The 20,653-nt window shown below is 40.2% G+C and overlaps 1 protein-coding gene across 2 annotated transcripts in view; it reads left to right on the forward strand.

The window, feature by feature from the left end:
- The first annotated feature begins 272 nt into the window (after nt 1-272).
- The window catches only part of LOC133475473 (coronin-1C-A-like), a 32,250-nt gene continuing 11,869 nt past the window's right edge, over nt 273-20,653 (forward strand). Inside the window, exons 1-2 of one of the 2 annotated variants that reach the window (XM_061768368.1) lie at nt 273-1,689; nt 14,879-15,075. In XM_061768368.1, coding sequence (XP_061624352.1) covers nt 279-1,689; nt 14,879-15,075 — 1,608 coding nt within the window. In that variant the 5' untranslated portion in view covers nt 273-278. Of the gene's footprint in view, nt 1,690-3,740; nt 3,900-14,878; nt 15,076-20,653 lie in introns of those variants that run through there. The other variant, XM_061768369.1, reaches the window with a different exon arrangement.

A 20,653-nucleotide genomic window follows, 5' to 3' on the forward strand; every position in this document is an offset into this window, starting at 1 on the left:
AACAGTCGCTCATTTGCAGTATTAGTCAGGGCTGCCCCCTCAAAATTGCCTGACTTCAGTAAGACAAGAAATAGGGTGTGTGAAGTGTCGGATAATTTTGGATTCTTGGGGTATATTGACTAAAGTATGTCACATACATTAAAACACATCGGAATTGTTTGAATTGATCTTTCACAATTTGTCTACTTTGAAAAGCAATTTCTTTCGTTCAGTTGGAATAATGTAGGGGCTGGTGTCCTGTTGTGAGGTTAACAGCATGTTTTTCTCCGTAGACCAGTATGGGACAGACCCAGGACAAATTAGAAGCTGGAGAACAGACCCCTGTTGACGGATTGGAGGACGCACACCCTGAATGTGGAGATTCAGACAGTGATGCAGATGATGTCATGAAGGCAGGAAGCGCCTGTGAAGAGGAGACTGGCAGCACAGCAGGGAAAAAATCAGTGGAGCCAGACATGGAAGATTTGGATGAGAGCCACAAGCGGCAGCCAATAACAGCTTCCAGTGAGAAGCACGTCAATTTGCGGGTGAGACAGGTTGCTGCAAGCGAGGTGAAACAAGGAGGGGTGGCAGCAAATGATCTGGAAGGAAAGGAAGGAGGGAAGGCTCCACCAGGCAAAAACCAAAACAGTAGCGTAACGACCGAGGAAACAGCTTGGACATACAAACTGTTCAATAAAGATCAAATCGAAGAGAAGAAGTGTGCAGAGGAGTTTGGAGTCTGCTCAATGAGCAAAATGGAGGACCAGGGTGAAGGTAACCAAAACAAACGTGAGTTGCATGGCCACATGACACCCTCCTCGTGGGATTCAAACTCTTTAACTCAACAAACGGAAGCAAATGAAGCTCACCGAGACACAGAGCCATCAAATGCAGCTGCAGGCACAGAACCTAATTCTATTTTGGAGAAGCTCCTGAGGAGAAACCGAAAGGAGGTGTGTCCATCTCTAGAAAAAATACGGGAGATTGAAGCCGATAAATTGGATACGGAGCTCGATATGACCCCGCCTGTCACTGCAGCAACATCTATCACCACTGAGGAAAAGAACACGCCAGAATTTGTCAGCCAGAGCCTTTTAGCGTCTTCTTCAATCAAAACAACACAGGGTGACTTTGAAGTGGAAGAGCCTGCTGACCGAGTCACCAAAAAATCCAATTTTTGCAAAAGCGGTACAGTGAAGAAATCAAAGGCAAACAAGGCGATCATATCAAATATAGGTGCCCCCAAGCCTTCACACGAAAGACGGTCATGTGAGGTAAAGTGTGTGAACACTCCTCCACCCACTGCAAGTGATGACCAACCAGCAAACTTTCAACATGTTCGCCACAGAATAGATGTGGATGCAAGCTCAATTTCGGTGGCAACTAAGACAGAAGAAAACCGCCCAAGGCAGGAAACTGAAACACCAGAGCAGCCTGATTACAAATCTGTCAGTGAAGGTGATTATAGCATTTTGATGAGAGAAAAGTCCCCAGACACGGCCAGGTCAAGGCCTGTCTCTGATCTCATAAAGGAAAACATACAGCTGCACGAGAAGCATCTGCACCAGGATTGGTCCAAGCCCAGCGCGGTCAAATGCGACGAGCAAAGTCAGTCTGCAGTGAAGGTCTCGCGGATGAAGGCCACGTTTGACTCGCCTCAGAAATCCCCAGAGAAAGCCCTCGAGAGGAAGCCGTCTGTGAGAAAAGGTAAGGCGTTTGCAAACAGGGAAAAGTGCGTGGGAAATGATCGGATAACAGGTTACGGGCCTTACTGGCATTTGAGTGGGGGGATTACCCAATCGACCATCTGCTTTTCTGGTCAGCCATTTTGACCACAAGCCCAGTCAAGTAAAGACTGTAAAGGTGTATTAAACGAAAGAAGGCAGCTTCTCGTACTCTGCGTGACTGTCTGTGTGAAACAACGCCATCTTGTGGTTATAAAAAAAAATATATCTCAAACTAAAATGCCATTACACATCTGAAACTGTAGATCTATAGCAGGTGCAATACTCGGAATTTGATTTTGGCGCCCTATATTTCTGCCAATAATATTGATTACTGATCATTCATACATCACTGCTACAGTGCTTTTTACATTAATTATTGTCAGCCATGGCTTTACCCACGTGTGGTTTTTACTCATAAAAGGTAGCACAGCCAGCTAAACAAACTGAGGTTGATTTACGCAACATTCCAAACAATAATAAAGCACTAAGTGGTAGACTGAATTCCAAGCAGACAAAGATAAAATTACTACAAAAGTCATCTATCTGGTTGACTATTTTTGGTTTCAAACAACTCCAACAACAATGTGGAAGAACAATAATAGAGTGCAACAGCGAATTATATGTATACTGGCTTTATTTAAAAAAAACTTTCAAAAGTACAAAAACACAGTGTTATATTAAATATTTATTAAATAATGGTCGAAATGAACAGTGGTATTTGAAACAAGGTGACGCACATGGTTTGAACAACAAATATTACTGAATAAGTAGATATATTAAAACTATATAAAATGCAAAAACTTTAGTAGAAAAAAAACTTAATCCAAACATTTAAAGACCCTGTAAAGGGAATTCAAGAGATTTGATTCATGGCTAAAATGAACCCCAGTGGTACACACTTGGGCGGCCAGCACTGTGTCGTCATATACGTCAGCACTTCACTCGGAGTTGTGTGTGGGTCGACATACGAAAAACACTTCAAGGAAGGTTAACCGTTTATTAAACACAGCGGCACATGTTATTCCGCCTGTGCCTCACACTGAGAGATATTTGAGCATATACTACCTTCTTAGTTATAAACTCCACAATACTTTGCGTTTCAGTTTACTCCGCTAGACCGAATAAACCAAAAGACAAAACACTTGGGAATTTAAATAATGACACCGAGCTGTTCTGTAAATTGTGGCATACAGAGGGGATGCATTTTTTGAGTTGTAGCCATAGTTTGCTAGCTAACTGCATGCTGTAGTGGTAGTAATGGGCCTAGTAATAAAAATTTAAGTAACTTGCAATCCGCAATCTGCGGAACCTCACGTGACCAAACCCGGAAAACAGGTTAGATGACTTCCTGTGTATGCTATGCTAACGAGCGTGACTGGTTTAATGACATTGTTTGAAGCCAAACTTATGAATATTGTTTTCTTTATGGCTGGTGTCTTTGGACAGAGGTGAAATATATCTTTATTATTTATTCATGCAAATATGATATATGTCAACATGAAAAAAGGCTAAACATTGACTATTTCCATCTTTGGTGGGTCTGTGGTGACATCTTGTGTTGGGGCCAAACACTGCCAGATAACTCAAGCGTGTACTTGGACTTTTAGCCACACCCAAAAAATCCTGACAGCTCAAATGGTTAAAAAGTTTCTCGCTATATCAACAATACAATACGAATTTGTTCTGTGTTTACATATATTTTCAGCACTTTTCTTCAAACATATTTAATGTATTTAGAGACAAATCACTCAAATCGCTTTATAGGGTCTTTGAATTTTTTTTATGTTACTGTTTTTCAAGCTTGACTTTTTGATGTTACTCTGTTTTGTAATCCAGGCTCTGTTGAATGTTAATTTTTCTTGGGGGCCCCCTTGTGGCTATAAGCAGGAGTTGAGTTCGTTTTTGCCTTGGGCCGGCTCAACAGGGAAGGGAAGAAAATCGTACACTTCCCAGAAAGTCGCCTTATCGCAAAACTGAAGCTGATTGCTTTTTAAGGATATCAATCAAATCCGATGCACCATTCAGCGACGCCAACCTGAGCCGGTGGGCGGGTCTAGCTGGTGAGCAGGGAAAGCGGACAGAGAGGAAGGCGACTTGGATCAGTCTCTCAGTCACAGGGTGGAATCATTTGGGATACGTCGTCTTTTAACACGCTCTTTTCCGGGAATATTTTAATTTTCCTCTCAGAAGGTAAGCTATGTATCATTATGTTATTCTTGAAGTGGTCTCTGTTTGGCTACCCTGACCCCTTCCCAAAGTGCACGCGTTAGCTAGAATGTACACTGAGTGGTTTTAAGCTAACATTAGCCAGCCGACTGTCAGTGGGAAGGAAATAAATAGTCGTCCATTGGCGAAAAACAGACCGTCTTGTCGAGGTTTCGGTTCACTTATATTCTCGGAAATCCGCGTGAGATGCGGATGTAGAATATGCGGCGGGGTGGGGTAGTTAACCTTAGTGAAGTTTCTATAAATTTATCAGCGAAGGAGCTGCCCAGACGGAGGTGCGGGCAGAGGAGCCGCGCCCTGCCCCCTGGCACCCTGCACCCGCTTTGCAGTTCGCACCTTCACATGAGGGCTTCTCTAGCAACCGGTCTCATTTGAACACAGAGCTTTAAAAGTGGCCTCCTCTACAAATTTGACCCCAATGACTTTAATCATTGCGACCTCCATGAGCTCTTATACGCATTTAGTCTAGTCACTGTCAGTGGAGATGAGCGTCATGCCTGGTTCATTTCAAGAGTGTTTATTATTATTATTTTTTGACCATTCCTTAAAAGTATCCTTAGTTAACATTAGTCGTCGATAAGTATTTGACATTGGAATGATTATACAGGTTGATTATTGTATCTTTTGCCATCTAGCGGAAGAGCTTTTAATTGTTCTGCTAGTCATTAGAAGGCACCTGCATAGATAGTTGAACCAAGATGCAGTATTTGTAACCAATCAAATAATTTTCAGACCAATTATGTCAAATTGGTTCATTTCCCGCAGCACACCTGATGGTCTTTCCTGACACACTGCTTGGAATCACTGAGCTGCATTTAGTCATTTTCACTTAAAATTTGCCCTTTAGGACGTCTCAACAACTAACCTTTGCTCTCATCCCCATCAATGTTATTGACTGACTCATTTAAAAGATTATGAGCTCAATGGAGCTCGAATCTCTTCTGCAAGCCCAAGAGAATGACTAATGATGATTGACTATAAAAGTGTCAAGAGCAGAGCATGATTTGCAAATTTTGACCCACACTTAAACTTGTTACTCTAGTGTTTTTGTGATGTTTTGAGTTACAGGAGTTTATTCAGTCTTACTTTGGGTTGAATGCTGACTCACTGTCCTGAAGGCTCGACAGTCGAAAGCTGTGTTTAGGCGTGTGAACCATTTCAGAAGCACCAACTTGTAGTGGTTGTGCTGCAGTGCAAGGGCTTAAGTGCCTAGACTGCCTTCCCAAGGCCTGACCAAGAGGAAGTGGGTCAGGAAGAGAAGGGGGAATGAGAGATGCTAGGGACTCTTGAGTTCTTTGGGTAACAAGGAAGACATTCTGTATGCATTTTTTTTTTTTTAGCATGTAGAAATATTTTCTTCATTGGAATTAATCTGGGCACGTTTTATGGTTTACAAGTTGCACATTTTATACCAGGTGGCCTGATGAGGAATTTCTACCAGATCTAAAATTGTTTTTAACCCTTTAATTTGTGGTTATTTCTAAGAAACAAACCGTTTTACAGCCATCTGCTAAGCTTATACTAGTTTTTTTGTGTTTTGTTTCAGTGAGCCTGGATTGGATTACTAAATCCTTCCATCATCCGCTTTATTGTTGACATAGTGAAAAGCATAGTCACAACATAGTACTGTGAACAACCTAACCTGTCTTATGACAATCCATGCTATCTAACTGTGCTCATATTTGTGTATACAGGGAACCCTCCTCATATTTGCGATTCGGCATTGCCATATTTGCAGATATTTCAGTTTTGTTGGAGGTCCTTGAATGCACCTAATGCGTGGTCAAAAGTGAGATTGAAAGTACATTTTCTGCTTCGCTCCCGATATGCGGCTACTAACAGCCCGTGTATTCTACTTTGCCAGTACAATATGCCTGTATTCCCTAACATTATTGTGTGTGTGAATGGCAAAAGGTGAGCTTAATGGCATACCGTTTCTGTAACATGCTGGTGTGCATTTTTGCTTGTCAATGTGTGATGTCATATCAGCTTGTGCTAGTGTGTCATTTAGGCAAATATGCAAGCTTAATAGGCTACTATTGATGATTTTTATTTTTTTTAATCATCTTACTGAATGCAGTCATTTATGTAACATGAGTTCATGATTATGTACATGCTAGATTTATGATCCTCTCTGTTTTAAGTGCCATTTTGTGGTATCAGTACGCATGTAGAACCCTCTTTTGGCTAGGGGAGGGGTTAATTTATGATTTATTTGTCTTCTTTTTCTTGTTATTACTCTGTAGTTTTTTACTGTTTCTGTTTAACATTCCGATAGGAGAGGTTTGTGTAGCTGTTCATCCTACACGCAATCAATCCTGCTTAAATCTACATTTTCTTTCATTAGGATTTAAATTTAAAGTGGACTTTCTTAAATCTTAACATTTAGGTCGGATAAGAAGTTTAAAGCTTTAGTGCTAAGACGCCTGGGATGGGAAAGTGATGAAGTGGGTGTCAACATTTAGTGCATTTAATTTTTAACACATTTGATTTTTCTTTACCTTTATCCACAGGAGCCAAACTCATCACATCATTTTGTGTGGTAGACTAAAGCAAATAGTGTGTCTACTTGATTTTTCTTTCTAAATCAATTTGTTGTTTTCATTTTCAGAAAATCTGTAGTGAAGTTGCAATTTTGCTTCACTTTTAGTGGTGCAGGATTTATAAAAAAATTTCCCCACCAAATCACTTAAATTCTATACTACGGTACTTGCTTGCCACTATTTTCCATGACTTCTCATTTCAAATTATATTTGTTGTTAAAAATATGTGATGTGATGATGAGGTGATTATACCCTTATATGGTTTTCGCAGCCATAACAGCCTGAAAGAAAACAACTACAATGTGGCTTGTGACGAAAATGAGTTTGAGTTAATCTATCTACTTTGATCTCTTTTCTGTTCTGCATGCTTTGTGTACATAACCTTTACCTCTTTATCACAGTTCAATTGCAATTGCATTCGTTACTTGTTTATTCTCTGTGTCTTACTCAGTGTAGAGTTGAACTTTGAGCCCCTTTGGTCTTGTGTCTGCAAATCTCATTTCCTCTTTAAAGTACAGTGAGCCCTTGTTTATCGCGGCGGTTGGGTTCAGGACCACCCCCGCTATAACTGAAGTCCGCGATGTGGCGGCTATGTTTTTGTTTTTCTTTCAAATTATTCAAGTTGTAAGAATCTCCCCAGTCCCTCACTTAATCGTTCCCACAATCCTATTAACCTCTACCATACTCTCCATTCTCCCCGATTCCTATACTGTACTCCTTAACACTTTTTATACATACTGATATTAACCACATATACAGTTCTATGAGGACACTCACCATTGAAGTTGATGCCGATTGTTTTTTTAATGTACTGCACAGCCAGGAAAATGATTACAGCTGTTACCCTTATTGTTTTTGTCCTTCTTTTTGTACCGGACTGGAGATTCATTTATGCCTTTGTGGCTGCCGACAGCTGCAAAACTTCTCTTCCTTCAACGGGTCGAGAAGTTGTCTGTTCAGGTAGTTAGCTGCTACCATCTTTCTCTGCTGCTAACTGCGAACCTTTAGAAGGCACAGAAAGTTTGGGCGGCATTGCAGAACTTAATGTACAGTAAGTATTCCATTGATGCACCATGAGACGTTAGTCTACTTAGCTCACATTTATTGATAAAGTAACCAAACACGGTTACTGTGACATTGAGCACCGCTCGGAGAACCGATGCATTCAAAGGCACTAGGAAATCTCAGAGCTCAGCGTTAATAAGATTTTGTACTGAACGCTTTTTTTAAAAATTTTTTATTTTATTCCTTATGTTTCAATGAATTTTCAAGTTTTGTTGTTGTTCTTATAGTCTAGGAAAGGCTTATTCCTAGAAACACTGTTGTGTGCGCGATTCATTGTGTTCCACTTATACTTGAAGGCAGCAGAGGGCTGAGTAAACGTGAAGGCAGCAGAGGGCTGAGTAGACCATATGGGAGGTGAAAAAAAACAGCACCTTATTTCATTGGTGCAAAAAGAATGGGAATGTTAAAGGAGTCTAATCACAATGGAGGTTCGTGGCCTTGTATACAGGAAGGGGATTTAGGTGGCGTCCCAAGCAGTCTTGCTGACAAAAGACATGCGGGAGTGTGAAAGCGATTATCATAACAATTGTAACGTCTCTGTAGTTTCATTATCTAGACATGGTATCAAAATTGTGTGCATATTTACGTGCGTACCTTGTTTTCTGCGGGGCATTAAGTTTTTGTTGTACAGACATGTCATCATTTCTTAGCCGGATAGTCTGTTAGATTAAAATAGCAGACACAAGTTGGAAAAATAGTAAGCAATTATGAAAATTGCAAAGAAACATGCAACAAATAAAATAAAATGTCAAAATATTAGGATTTATTTCGTTTCGTTTTGCACATCTATTGGAGCAGACTCGATCCATTCCTCTCCTCATGATTGTAATTTGAGATTACGGAAGCCGATGATTTGGTTTTCCCAGTATTTATTCTTAACCAGTTATTGGATTGGTTATTATTTGCCTTTCATCGGTTATTGCACAGTCACAGTCCCACAGCCTCATTTTGACTTATGTTATGCATAAAATAGTACAAAATATTTCACTTCGCCGGAATGGGACCTTTAACGCACTTATTTTCAGCAATAACAATAAATGCTTTGTTAAATAAATGTACTCCTGTCAGTCAAAAGTGAGTTATCACTTTATTTTTTTCATTAAGGCCTTTTTATTAAACCTATGTTGTGACTGGTTGGTGTCGAATTATAGCCAAACTGTTAATTGGTCTTTCCTTGCCTCGTTTCAATCAGTAGGACACACAATTGCGCTACAATAATTTTTAACTTTGGCTTGATTTTAGTTGTCTACACTCAAAAGTACTGTAACTCTTTCACGTCCATGACAACAGAGACATGTTTTGACGTGTAAAATAGTGTGAGGAAAAGCTCCTTTCACACACGTGTAAGAGGATCCAAACATTGACGTACATGAGTCTGTTTCTCTGACTTACATTTTAACGTATTAACTTAGTGCTAGCAAAGTCTGCTGTCCTCCATGTCATAGAGCAATAACGTGAAGTGAGCTGCAAAAAAACGGTCCATGTTTGAAGCCTTAAAAAGCTACAGAGAAGCCTTGCATTGCAAATTGAGGTTCCCCATCCACCCATCCATTTTCTTTTACCGCTTATCCTCACTAGTGTCGCGGGCTGCTGGAGCCTATCCCAGCTACCGTTGGGCGTGAGGCGGGGTACACCGTGAACCGGTTGCCAGCCAATCGCAGGGCGAGGTTCCCCATTTCACTCTTAAAAAAATAAAATGCCTCCCATTTAAACCAGACTTCCAAAAGTAAGAGCCAGCTTTACGAGCCATGTGTTTGGCCACCCCTGTACTAATATCTGCTGACAGAATGGGGTAGCCGTTGTTTTAATTGGACTTTGTCAATGTAACTCAACATGGCACGGATAGTCCACATTAAAGGATGTGCATAGTTTGTGTCTCTACACTTGCTGTATTAGCCATACACATCGTCTGTAAAAGATCTCGCTTTGGATTTGTTTAGTCAGCACCTCATGCTGTGGTGGGTGGAAATTTGTACGAGGAAAGTTGGTGAGTCTCCATTGTCCTTCCTGTAACTGCAATGAAGTGTGGCATGCTGGTACACAATTAGCGTTAAGCCTTGCCAAGCTTTGTCTTAACTTTCTTTTGAGAGGCAATTTACACTTGCTTAATGAACTATGGGCTGTTCTTTAAAAATATAGACTATAATAATACACTGTTTTTCATGCCAAAAATATAGGCTATAATAATACACTCAGTTTTTCATGCCATGTCTTCCCCCAATTAGCTTGTTAACAAGTGCTTGGTACAAATGGGACACCTGCAAACCACCAATTTGTGTGAGAATCTAAGGGAGGTAATTGTTCAATGTAGACAGTCAATGCAGAGAAGCCTGCTAAAATGGTGTCATGGCGCTTTGCTCTTGGTCATTTCCTCAGGCTCCCGGGGTCCTCTTTCTGTCTCCCCCTATCAGGGTCCACTCTGCTGGTTCAGGAGGCAATACAGTAAATGACTCTGCTAACATCAGATTCGCACAAAAGATACTTAAAACCAGATCGGAGCTGTAAGTCTCGGTAGTCTGTCACTGCGAAGCGCAGCACTCCCCCAAGGGGTGTCTGTCTCACTGTGATATACGTCACAGGCTGTCACACTGGTGCTCACCCAGGTTGGCTCCCTGGCTGACATTTAACTGAACGTATCACTGCTTATCACGTGGATATTAAAGGTGACATGCATATGTACCATGCATTGCTTTTGTTAAGAGTATCCAAATGATCAAGAATTACAGCATAATTTAAAACACCCCATTTCTTGTCTAGCTCAACTCAGCCCGTTTTAAGGTTTACCCTGCCCCCATACACTGCCGAGCCAATGGCGGGTACGTTTTTTTATCACCATTTCGATCGGTAGGGAGCTAGGGGGTTAAACTAGGCCAGTGTTCACTTAATCTTTATACGTATGCGTGCATCGCCAAACACACAAAAACCCCACCACAGCGCCAACTTCACCACGCCATCCTTTACAGCTTATCAGAAGCTAATGCTAAGTTGTGCATCCCACAAAACACTAGGCTTTACACGATCAGGATTTTCGGGGCCGATCAGCGAGTTTAAAAAACGATAACCGATCACCGATCCGATCATAAGATGGAGGAATGTGTCTCTGTTCATTTACTGTATAAACTTGTGTACTTAATTGCTCAAAAGGTATATTTACAATAAATAATGTACCTTTGGTCCTCTATTTATGCCAGTGAGGCATAGTGACAAATGAATGGTCTTCTATTTGATGGCAGGAATACAATAATTAATGTTTCCACTTTTTGTGACATTTTTGTTTGTTGGTATGCTGTGAGATTTTTCAATTGTAAAATGTGTTCCTTGGCTCCATAAAGGTTGGAAATCACTGCTCTAGTCAGATCATCTATTCTAATCAGTCAGGTCAAACCAACATTACACGACAGAAATAATGGGTGCTAACGTACTGTAATTGAATTACTTTATTTTTAATTAAATTACTTCACCCACACCGAAACTTTAGAGCATGTTTCGACAGAACGGCGGCATGTTTACGTCCAACCGTTCGTGCTGCTACTCGCTTCCTAGGCTACATAACGTTTTTGTTGCCTGCTTGCGAGCCATATCGTATTAAAAGTACGTGAACATACCTCAAGCAAGCCTTAAACGAACGTCCTGACCACCAACACACGTTTTTCCCAATTTTGACAATATAGTCGGCGCGATCCACTCTTGTTGTGGTCGCCACGGTAACGAATGTATCCGGTCACATTTGAGTTGACAAGATAAAGCCCAATGATCATAAAAATACGGGATGCGGTGGTATTGGAATTTTTATTTATTTATTTATTTATTTTAAAGAACTTTATTGACTGTAAGATATTTACAGGACTACAGAAAAAGACGTGACAAGACTAAAAATAAACTAGCTTTTGGATTCAAATATACTGTGCACGTTGGCGATGCGGAGTAAATGTCTTTTGCGGATTGATCGGATCGGCGAATTATGACATTAAAGCCGATCAACATAAAATGCTAATTATCGGCCGGTACCGATAAAGCCGATAAAATTGATAAAACACAATGCACTTCTACTTACTTTTTGGCTCTGACATAGTGTTTCGGATTGTGAAGTCTTGAAGTAATAGGTAAAGAAAATCCGTGTGAGGATAGTCATAATTGAGGCACAGGTGGTACCATTTGGATCATTCGCGTGCACAAACATACACACACACGCACACACACACACACACACACACGAGTATGCCGGTGGCTAAAACAAACATTCACTGTGATGTATTTTCATGTTTTATTCTTTTACATGCATTATATTCTTGTGATAATTAAATTATATAATTTAAATTCCAACCATCAATAATTAAACAAATAAATAAATAAGCACAGCCCAACCAAGTACTTGCAAAAGTGAGTAATGGGTTAACCCTTGTCACGTGTGTGGGCTGGCCACTTTTCCTTGAGACAGGCTTAGATTATTTTGAATCAGCCTTCGAGAGCTCTGTGGTCTATGGCCATCTGTGCAGTTTTGTCAAGCCGCAGTGTTCTCCCTAGAAAGTAATAAGTTAATTTGTAACTTTTAGAGTGAAGTGTTTTTATGTGCTACCTTCTTTAATGCATTTTTATTTTTCTATTGCTGTCTTATGGATAGTTGTCATTTAATTTAATTATGATTTAAGGTATCCATCCTGTAGTTTGTGGACGACTGTCTCAGAAGAGCAGCAGCAAGTGACTGCTGCATGGGGCCACAATTCATATGGCATATCGTAAAAGGTTTTGCTTTCCTTAGTATGTCTGAGACGGGTACATTTGTCCAGCCACTGGCTCTGAACGTTTGGGTACATCTGGAAAGACTAGGAAATGGTGACATCAAGATCACAACAAGTTGCATTAAAATATAACGTTACACCTTCTCAACTGTATTGCATCTCTTTGTCACCATGTCCTGTTCTGGACCTCTCTCCTTCACTGGTCGATTCTACAACCCCAATTCCAATGAAGTTGGGATGTTGTGTTAAACATAAATAAAAACCGAATACAATGATCTGCAAATCATGTTCAACCTATATGTAATTGAATACACTACAAAGACAATATATTTAATGTTCAAACTGATAAACTTTGTTTTTAGCAGATAATCATTAACTTAGAATTTTATGGCTGCAACGCGTTCCAAAAAAGCTGGGACATGGTCATGTTTACCACTGTGTTACATCACCTTTTAACAACATTCAGTAAATGTTTGGGAACTGAGGACACTAATTGTTGAAACTTTGTAGGTGGAATTCTTTCCCATTCTTGCAACAGTCCGGGGTCTCCGTTGTCGTATTTTACGCTTCATAATGCGCCACACATTTTCAATGGGAGACAGGTCTGGACTGCAGGCAGGCCAGTCTAGTACCTGCACTCTTTTACTACGAAGCCACGCTGTTGTAATACGTGCAGCATGTGGTTCGGCATAGTCTTGCTGAAATAAGCAGGGGCGTCCATGAAAAAGACATTGCTCGGATGGCAGCATATGCTTCTCCAAAATCTGTATCTACCTTTCAGCATTAATGGTACCTTCACAGATGTGTAAGTTACCCATGCCATTGGCACTAGCACAGCCCTATACCATCACAGATGCTGGATTTCAAACTTTGCGTCCATAACAGTCCGGACGGTTCTTTTCCTCTTTGGCCCAGAGGACAAGACGTCCAAAATTTCCAAAAACAATTTGAAATGTGGACTCGTCGGACCACAGAACACTTTTCCACTTTGCATCAGTCCATCTTAGATGAGCTCGGGCCCAGAGAAGCCGGTGGCGTTTCTGGGTGTTGTTGATAAATGGCTTTTGCTTTGCATAGTAGAGTTTCAAGTTGCACTTACGGATGTAGCGCCGAACTGTATTTACTGACATTGGTTTTCTGAAGTGTTCCTGAGCCCTTGTGGTGATATCCTTTACACATTGATGTCGGTTTTTGATGCAGCGCCACCTGAGGGATCGAAGGTCACGGGCACTCCAATGTTGGTGTTCGGCCTTGCCGCTTACATGCATTGATTTCTCCAGATTCTCTAAACCCTTTGATGATCTTATGGACCGTAGATGATGAAATCCCTACAATCCTTGCAATTGTACGTGAAGGAACATTGTCCTTAAACTGTTCGACTATTTTAGAAGAAGAAGAAGAAGAAGAATCATCTTTTATTGTCATGAACATGCATGCATGCACATGAAATTTGTTCTCTGCATTTTCTCACGAACTTGTTCACAAAGAGGGGAACCTCGCCCCATCTTTGCTTGTGAATGACTGAGCAATTCAGGGAAACTCATTTTTATACCCAATCATGGCACCCACCTGTTCCCAATTAACCCGTTCACCTGTGGATGTTCCAAACAGGTGTTTGATGAGCATTCCTCAACTTTTGCAGTCTTTTTTGCCACCTGTCCCAGCTTTTTTGGAACATGTTACAGCCATAAAATTCTAAGTGAATGATTATTTGCTAAAAACAATAAGGTTTATCAGTTTTAACATTAAATATCTTTTGTTTGTAGTGTATTCAATTAAATATAGGTTGAAGATGATTTGCAAATGATTGTATTCTGTTTTTATTTATGTTTAACACAATGTCCCAACGTCAACGGAATTGGGCTTGTATTTCATGAGGCTTACTACTTTCAGACCTGACAAATGATCTCATCACTTCAGTATCACAAATTCAAATGTTTTGACTGCCTTCAACTGCACTCATGACTCTCCTCTTTGCCTTGAAAAATACTGTTAACGTGTTAACACACATTGTTAACATTTCAAAGCAGACCCTGTTGATAAATGAAAGATTTGGGCTGTTAGGACACTCCCCATATCCCTTCAGAAAGAGCGTCCTGCTTGTTGTAATCCTTGTTCTACAGAACCAAACATGCTCTTCCCACGCCGATTGGCTTTTCCTGTCTCTCGCTTTGGAAAAGCATCTTAGAAAACAACTCTCACATCTTGTCCTTCGGTCTTGCAGGATTCACATTTGCTGTGGCAAAGAATGAAACAAGTCAACCAAGAGCAAGACCATGTCAGCAATTTTGTCTCCGAATAATAGTCTGATAGAACTGACGTGCTTTGGTTTTGGACAAGCTATACGTTGTTGGTAAAAGCCTCTGGCAAGATTGTGTAGTCTGATTGTAGCATATAAATGGGCTTGTTTTTTTTTTTAACCACAAAAGGCTTTATTTCCGGGAACAAATTAAATTGGCACATTTGTTGCATTTTGATTAGAATAAGTAGTTTTTATTTTCTGCCTTGGCTTATACTGTTGTCTTGTTGGTGTGCATTTTAAATTCAAACCAGTGCCTGAATGGTTCGCCAACTAATGCTGTCTTGTCTTTCACAGATATGAAAGGAGTAGTACGGAAGAGCAAATTCCGTCACGTCTTTGGCCAGGCGGTGAAAAATGATCAGTGTTACGATGATATCCGGGTCTCCAGGGTCACGTGGGACAGCGCATTCTGTGCAGTTAACCCCAAGTTTATTGCCATAATAATTGAAGCCAGCGGTGGTGGAGCTTTCCTCGTTCTTCCTCTTCATAAGGTAAGCTGAACGCACGCTGTACTTTGTAAGCTTTACGGAGAGTGTGTTTTCTGTGAGCATGCAATTTGGTTTGTCAATTTGTTATATTCAGTAGATACAAAACGTCTACACACCGTGTTAAAAAAAAAATGAGATTAAAAAAAAAAATTCTGAACATTTTTCACCTTTTAATATGACCTATAACCAGTACAACTCAATTGGAAAAATAAAAAACTTACTCTAACCCGTTTGCATAAATATACATACCCTTAAACTATGGGGTCTAACACACCTGTGACCCTCGTGATGATAAGCATTATAGAAGATGGATGAATGTTCTAAACTACCAGTACTTGCTAGAAATTCCTGCAGCTCCTTCAATGTTGCTGTCAGATGTTTGGCATTCTCCCTGATCAGTTTTCTTCTGTTTTTTTTTTTTTTTTAGCAAAACTGGAGGGACATCTAGTTCTTGATAATGTCACTGTTGTACCATATTTTTTCCACTTGATGCTGACTGTCTTTATTGTGTTCCATGGTGTATTTAATGTGAAATTCCTTTGTACCCATCTCCTGACTGATATGTTTGAAACATTTCCATTTGAGTTGTACAGGTTGTAGGTCTTATTAATAGTGGAACATGTTTTTAAATGGTTTCGCTTGGTCTTATTTTTTAGATCACAGAAACCTGGCATTTAATTCAGGGTTTGTAGACTTTTTATATTCACTCAAGTCAAATGTATATCAATTCAAATAGGGCGTTTGTTTAATTTAACTTTATACATTTCTTAACAAAAAAAGGGAGAGAGGGTGTGTTTTAAAGTCCAGTGCATGTTCTTATTTTAATAGTTAGTGATTTTCTGTTAAGTACTTAGTGTGTCACTTACAACCTTCACATGAAGTGAAGTGGTCTTATCTGACTTGACCAAAGCTGCATAAAAGTTGCGATCCTTTCCTTTTTGTTGTTTACGTTTTGACTTTATTTTCTATTTTGATTTATTTTAATTTCTGTGACAGGGTTCAAGTGGGTCTACTGTTGCTGGGATATTTTCAGATGCAAAGCAAGTTTTCGGTTCAGTCAGTACAGTTACATGCAAAATAAAACCAATCTACTCCATTAACTCAAACTACAACACACAGTAATAGCACTAATTTGTTTTTAACGATTGGGTTTGGTTTTGGCCAACAACAAAAAAAGGCCTTACATAACCTCTGGCGCAATACTTTTGCCCACTTCAATGACCAAAGTGCTCATGGAAAGATTGGCCAACTTTCTGCCACAGAGGAGCATGTGCAGAAATCCAGCTCAATATGTGATCAATAGACGTTTAAGAGAAATTTGGGGTCCAGTCTAATAGTTTTGGGTCAGTTGACTCAACTTTAAGAAAAAATTGAGCATGTTCAGATTAAAGCGTTTATATGCATTTTGAAGGTAATGTTGACCGATCCCACCATGTCTCTATAATAATTGTCCACTGCTCATGCATTGGAACTGGGATCATAAGAGCTGTCAACATACAACTTAACATTTCAGCAAGCACCTCATTCATTAGGGATCTTGTATTGAACGTCAGCTCAACCGGTTTTGCACTCCTCCTGCCCTCTTCTCTGTTAGAATGTGGTACCTCTGCATGCCTTGTGCCAGTAGTACTAAATATTTCACTGCTGAATTAAGTTTGTCACATCTCCTGTGTGTATACCAATTGCCTCAAATTGGGGGGGAAAAAAAAAAAAAAATCATCCTCCACCAAATGCTTTGCATGTTAGCATATTAGAGGACAGTTGTTTGGATATGAAAGCAATCTGATTTGACCATTTCAAATGGCTCAATTCCCTATGATGTTTGTTCTTTTGCCCTTTATTTATTGCAAAATCCTTGGCTTGCTGGTTGGCAGCAGAAACTACTTCGTGTTTTTCCCTTCTTCTGTGGGTAGAAACACTTTGTAATTTCTTATTAATCCATCGATCTTCTATACTGTTTAATCCTCGTTAGGGTAGTGGGTGAGCTGGAACCTGTCTCAGCTGACTTTGTTCAAGCGGTGGGGTACACGCTGGCCAGCCAGGAGAAAAAACCCACACAAGCAACGGGGAGAGCACGCAAAGTCCACACAGGCGGAAGGCTAGAGCTGAGACTCGAACCCCAAACTTAGAACTGTGAGGCAGACGTGCTTAATATTCTCCGTTCTTCTGTCGTACGTGCAAACTTTCCTTTTTTTTCTCCACATAGCATGCACACATAGATCCAGATTCGTTGTCCGTGCTTCTCGGCTAATCCCATGTGGGTTAGGGTCTGTTATTTTCACACTACAGATGCATGCTCCCCGTCGACTGTCAATTCAAATGTAAAAGTGTGATGCATCTAAGAATTTTTTTACGTCCAGGAAAAATATTTAAAAGTCCAGGAAAAATATTTAAAAGTCCTCGTTACCCTCCCATTTTTTTTAAAATTTTTTTTTTTAAAGGTTTTTTTTTTTTTTTGACAAAGCCCATTGGACATTTGAGTGCAGCCTCAGCTGACAATGTATGTCTGAAAAGTGGCACGTACAGGGTTCTCTATATTCCATTGTATTATTTATCTGACCAAGTGTCATGTTTTCTTACCGAACTTCTGGGTTCTGGCCAGGTCAGTGGATAGTTGTGGTTTAAATCAGTTTGGTCTTATTTTACATATTTATATTATATCTTTGCAAGGAAATGCACCCCACGCTACCAGTGTTCCTTATGTGAGGGGGTATCTGTGTGGCACACCCATCTGCCTGTTCTTTATCGCCCCGTATGGAGTCAGCTGCTCAGGGCCTTTGTCTTTTGCTTTCTCAGAGCATGACCCTTTGTCATGACTGCACTTCAAATGGGGGAGGCTAGAGATGTGATGATGATCCTTCCCCCTTACTAGCAAAGCAACATGCAACTGTGCTTTGTTGTAAGGGAGGGTTATAATCTAATTTATTAAATTTAGCAAAATGTATTTAATATATTCCACGATACAAAAATCTGATGTAAGTTTTTAATTGGTACAAGTAAAAAGCACGATGCTTTTTCCATGTATGACTGAGTAGGGTGAGGTTGCTTCAGGAGAGGTCACTGTCAATCAGCATAGCAGTGTAGATGGGTTCCTCCTGTTGGAACACAGCTGAACACGCCATTCCTTTCCCTCATGCCTTCAATCTCACCCTTTGTCTCACTTAGCAGGATGTTTGCTAATTTATTCCCTGATTTCCATGTGAAGGAAACTGTGGGAGCGAATGCAGCTAAGCAAGGGAAACATTCCTGATGATTCGGCTCAGAGTTTGGCTCGGTATATACAGAGCGGGATGTTGATACTATATCATTACATTAATTTAGCTTTTGAATAAGAGGAACATCTTGTCCTACCAGTCCTGTTTAAGCCATCTGCATCTTTGGTTCAATTCGTCTGTCAATTTATAACACTGATTCCCAACCAGTGTTCCGTGGCACATTAGTATGCCATGAGCGATCTTCAGGTGTGCCATAGGAAATTATCAAATTTTACTTAACTGCTCCAAAAATTATTCATTGACAAGAAATAATGTATTTCTGTTCCTCTATTTATGTCAGTGGGGCATAGTGACAGACTGAACAAATAAATGCTAGTATTTCTGTTCCTCTATTTATGTCAGTGAGGCATAGTGACAGACAGAACAAATAAATGCTATTCTATTAGATGGCAGGAAGTACATACAGTAATTACCGTGCATCTACTTTGTGACATTTTTGTTTGTTGGTGTGCTGTGAGATTTTCCAATAGTAAAATATGTGCCTTGGCTCCATAAAGGTTGGAAATAACTGGTTTATAAGAGAGAGTAATAAAATCCTGACCTAAGGTGTAACAAAAAACATCCATGCTCTTTTTCTATGAAGTAAAGTATATGGAAAAATATGTACATGTGTCTATATATACATGTATACATGTACTACCAGTCAAGTTTGGACACACTTTCTCATGCATCCAAACTTTGACTGGTAGCCAATATATGAGGGGTCAGCAACCCATGGTTAAAGAGCCAAATGTGGGTCTTTCATCCTTCCGCTGTGGCTCTCTGGAGACTTTGACATTAAATTCTGCTGCACTGCTGAGTCAAACAAGAAAACAGAAGCCCTTTTGACTTGCCGAAGAAGGAGGCTTCATTGAGCGATTTCCAGGAAGAAAACGCGAGCATCTTCCACTGTGGCCAGCTAACACTTAGCTAGACTTTTCTTAGGTAAATGTTGAACTGACCAGCAGTTATCGCAAGCGCTTGATTGCAATTGTTGCTGCTAAGGGTGGCCCAAGCAGTTAGTAGGTTTAGGGGAAAATCACTTTTTCACACAGGGCCTTTGGATTTTTTTCCCTCCCTTAATCATAAAAACCTTCATTTAAAAACTGCATTTTGTGTTTACTTGTGTTGTCTTTAACTAATATTAAAAAATTTTGATGATGGAAAACATGTAAGTTTGACAAACAAGTTAACTTGTTGGTTTGTTTTGAATCGTTATCCTGCTGTAGAACCCAAGTGCGCTTCAGTTTTAGGTCACAAACTGATGGCTGAACATTCTCCTTCAGGATTATCTATTAAAGAGCAGAATTCATGATTACAGCAAGTTGTCCAGGTCCTGAAGGAGCAATGCAGCCCAAGACCATCACATTACCACCACCATGTTTGCTTCCTGGTATGATGTTCTTTTTCTGAAATGCTGTGCTACATTTACACCAGATGTATTGAGACACACACCTTCCAAAAAGCTCAACTTTTTTCTCGTCAGTCTATATAATTTTCTCCCAAAAGTCTTGGGAATCAGTTTTATTTTTTTTGCAAAAGTACGACTAGCCTTTGTTCTTTTTAGCCAGCAGTAGTTTTCACCTTGGTGCTCTGCCAATTCTTTGCCCAGTCTCTTCCTTATTGTTGTATCATGACCACTGAGCTTAACTGAGGCATGGAAGGCCTGCAGTTCTTTAGAAGTTGTCCTGAGTTCCTTTGTGGCCTCCTGGATGAGTCATTGCTGTTCTCTTGAGGTAATCTTTGTCGGCCGGCCACTCCTGGGAAGATTCACCACTGTTCCATGTTTTCTCCATGTGCGGATAATGGCTCTCCCTGTGTTTCGCTGGAATCCTAAAGCTTTAGAAATGGCCTTTGTAACCCTATCCAGACTGATAGATGTCAATTACTTTAGATTAGCTACAATTAATTCATGATTTAACAAGGGGGGTAATGACTTTTTCACACAGGCCCAGGTAACTGAATAGCTTTTTTCCTTAATAAATGGAATCCTTATTTAATACAGCATTTTAAGTTCACTTGGATTATATTTGTCTATCTACATTTCTTTGATCTTATATATATAATTTTGCTGAAGACTGCTTAGCTGCTCAGTTGCTTCTGTCTTTGCCACTTCTGCCGCTCAGTCCTGCTGACTGCAGAATTGACCATATATGGTCAAATCTGCTCCCTAGCTTGACAGCGTTCCAAGAGCATTTCCTCTCTGCCTGCTATTGGCTGCTCCATGCGGTGTCATTCCACACGTGAATTGGTTGATAGGCCAAAATATTTGAGATGTGAAAACTGGTCTGAAGTCGGATGCTTTATCTGACATCCTCATAAAACAG

This window comes from Phyllopteryx taeniolatus, chromosome 3 (genome assembly GCF_024500385.1).
Source record: "Phyllopteryx taeniolatus isolate TA_2022b chromosome 3, UOR_Ptae_1.2, whole genome shotgun sequence".
Taxonomy (NCBI): domain Eukaryota; kingdom Metazoa; phylum Chordata; class Actinopteri; order Syngnathiformes; family Syngnathidae; genus Phyllopteryx; species Phyllopteryx taeniolatus.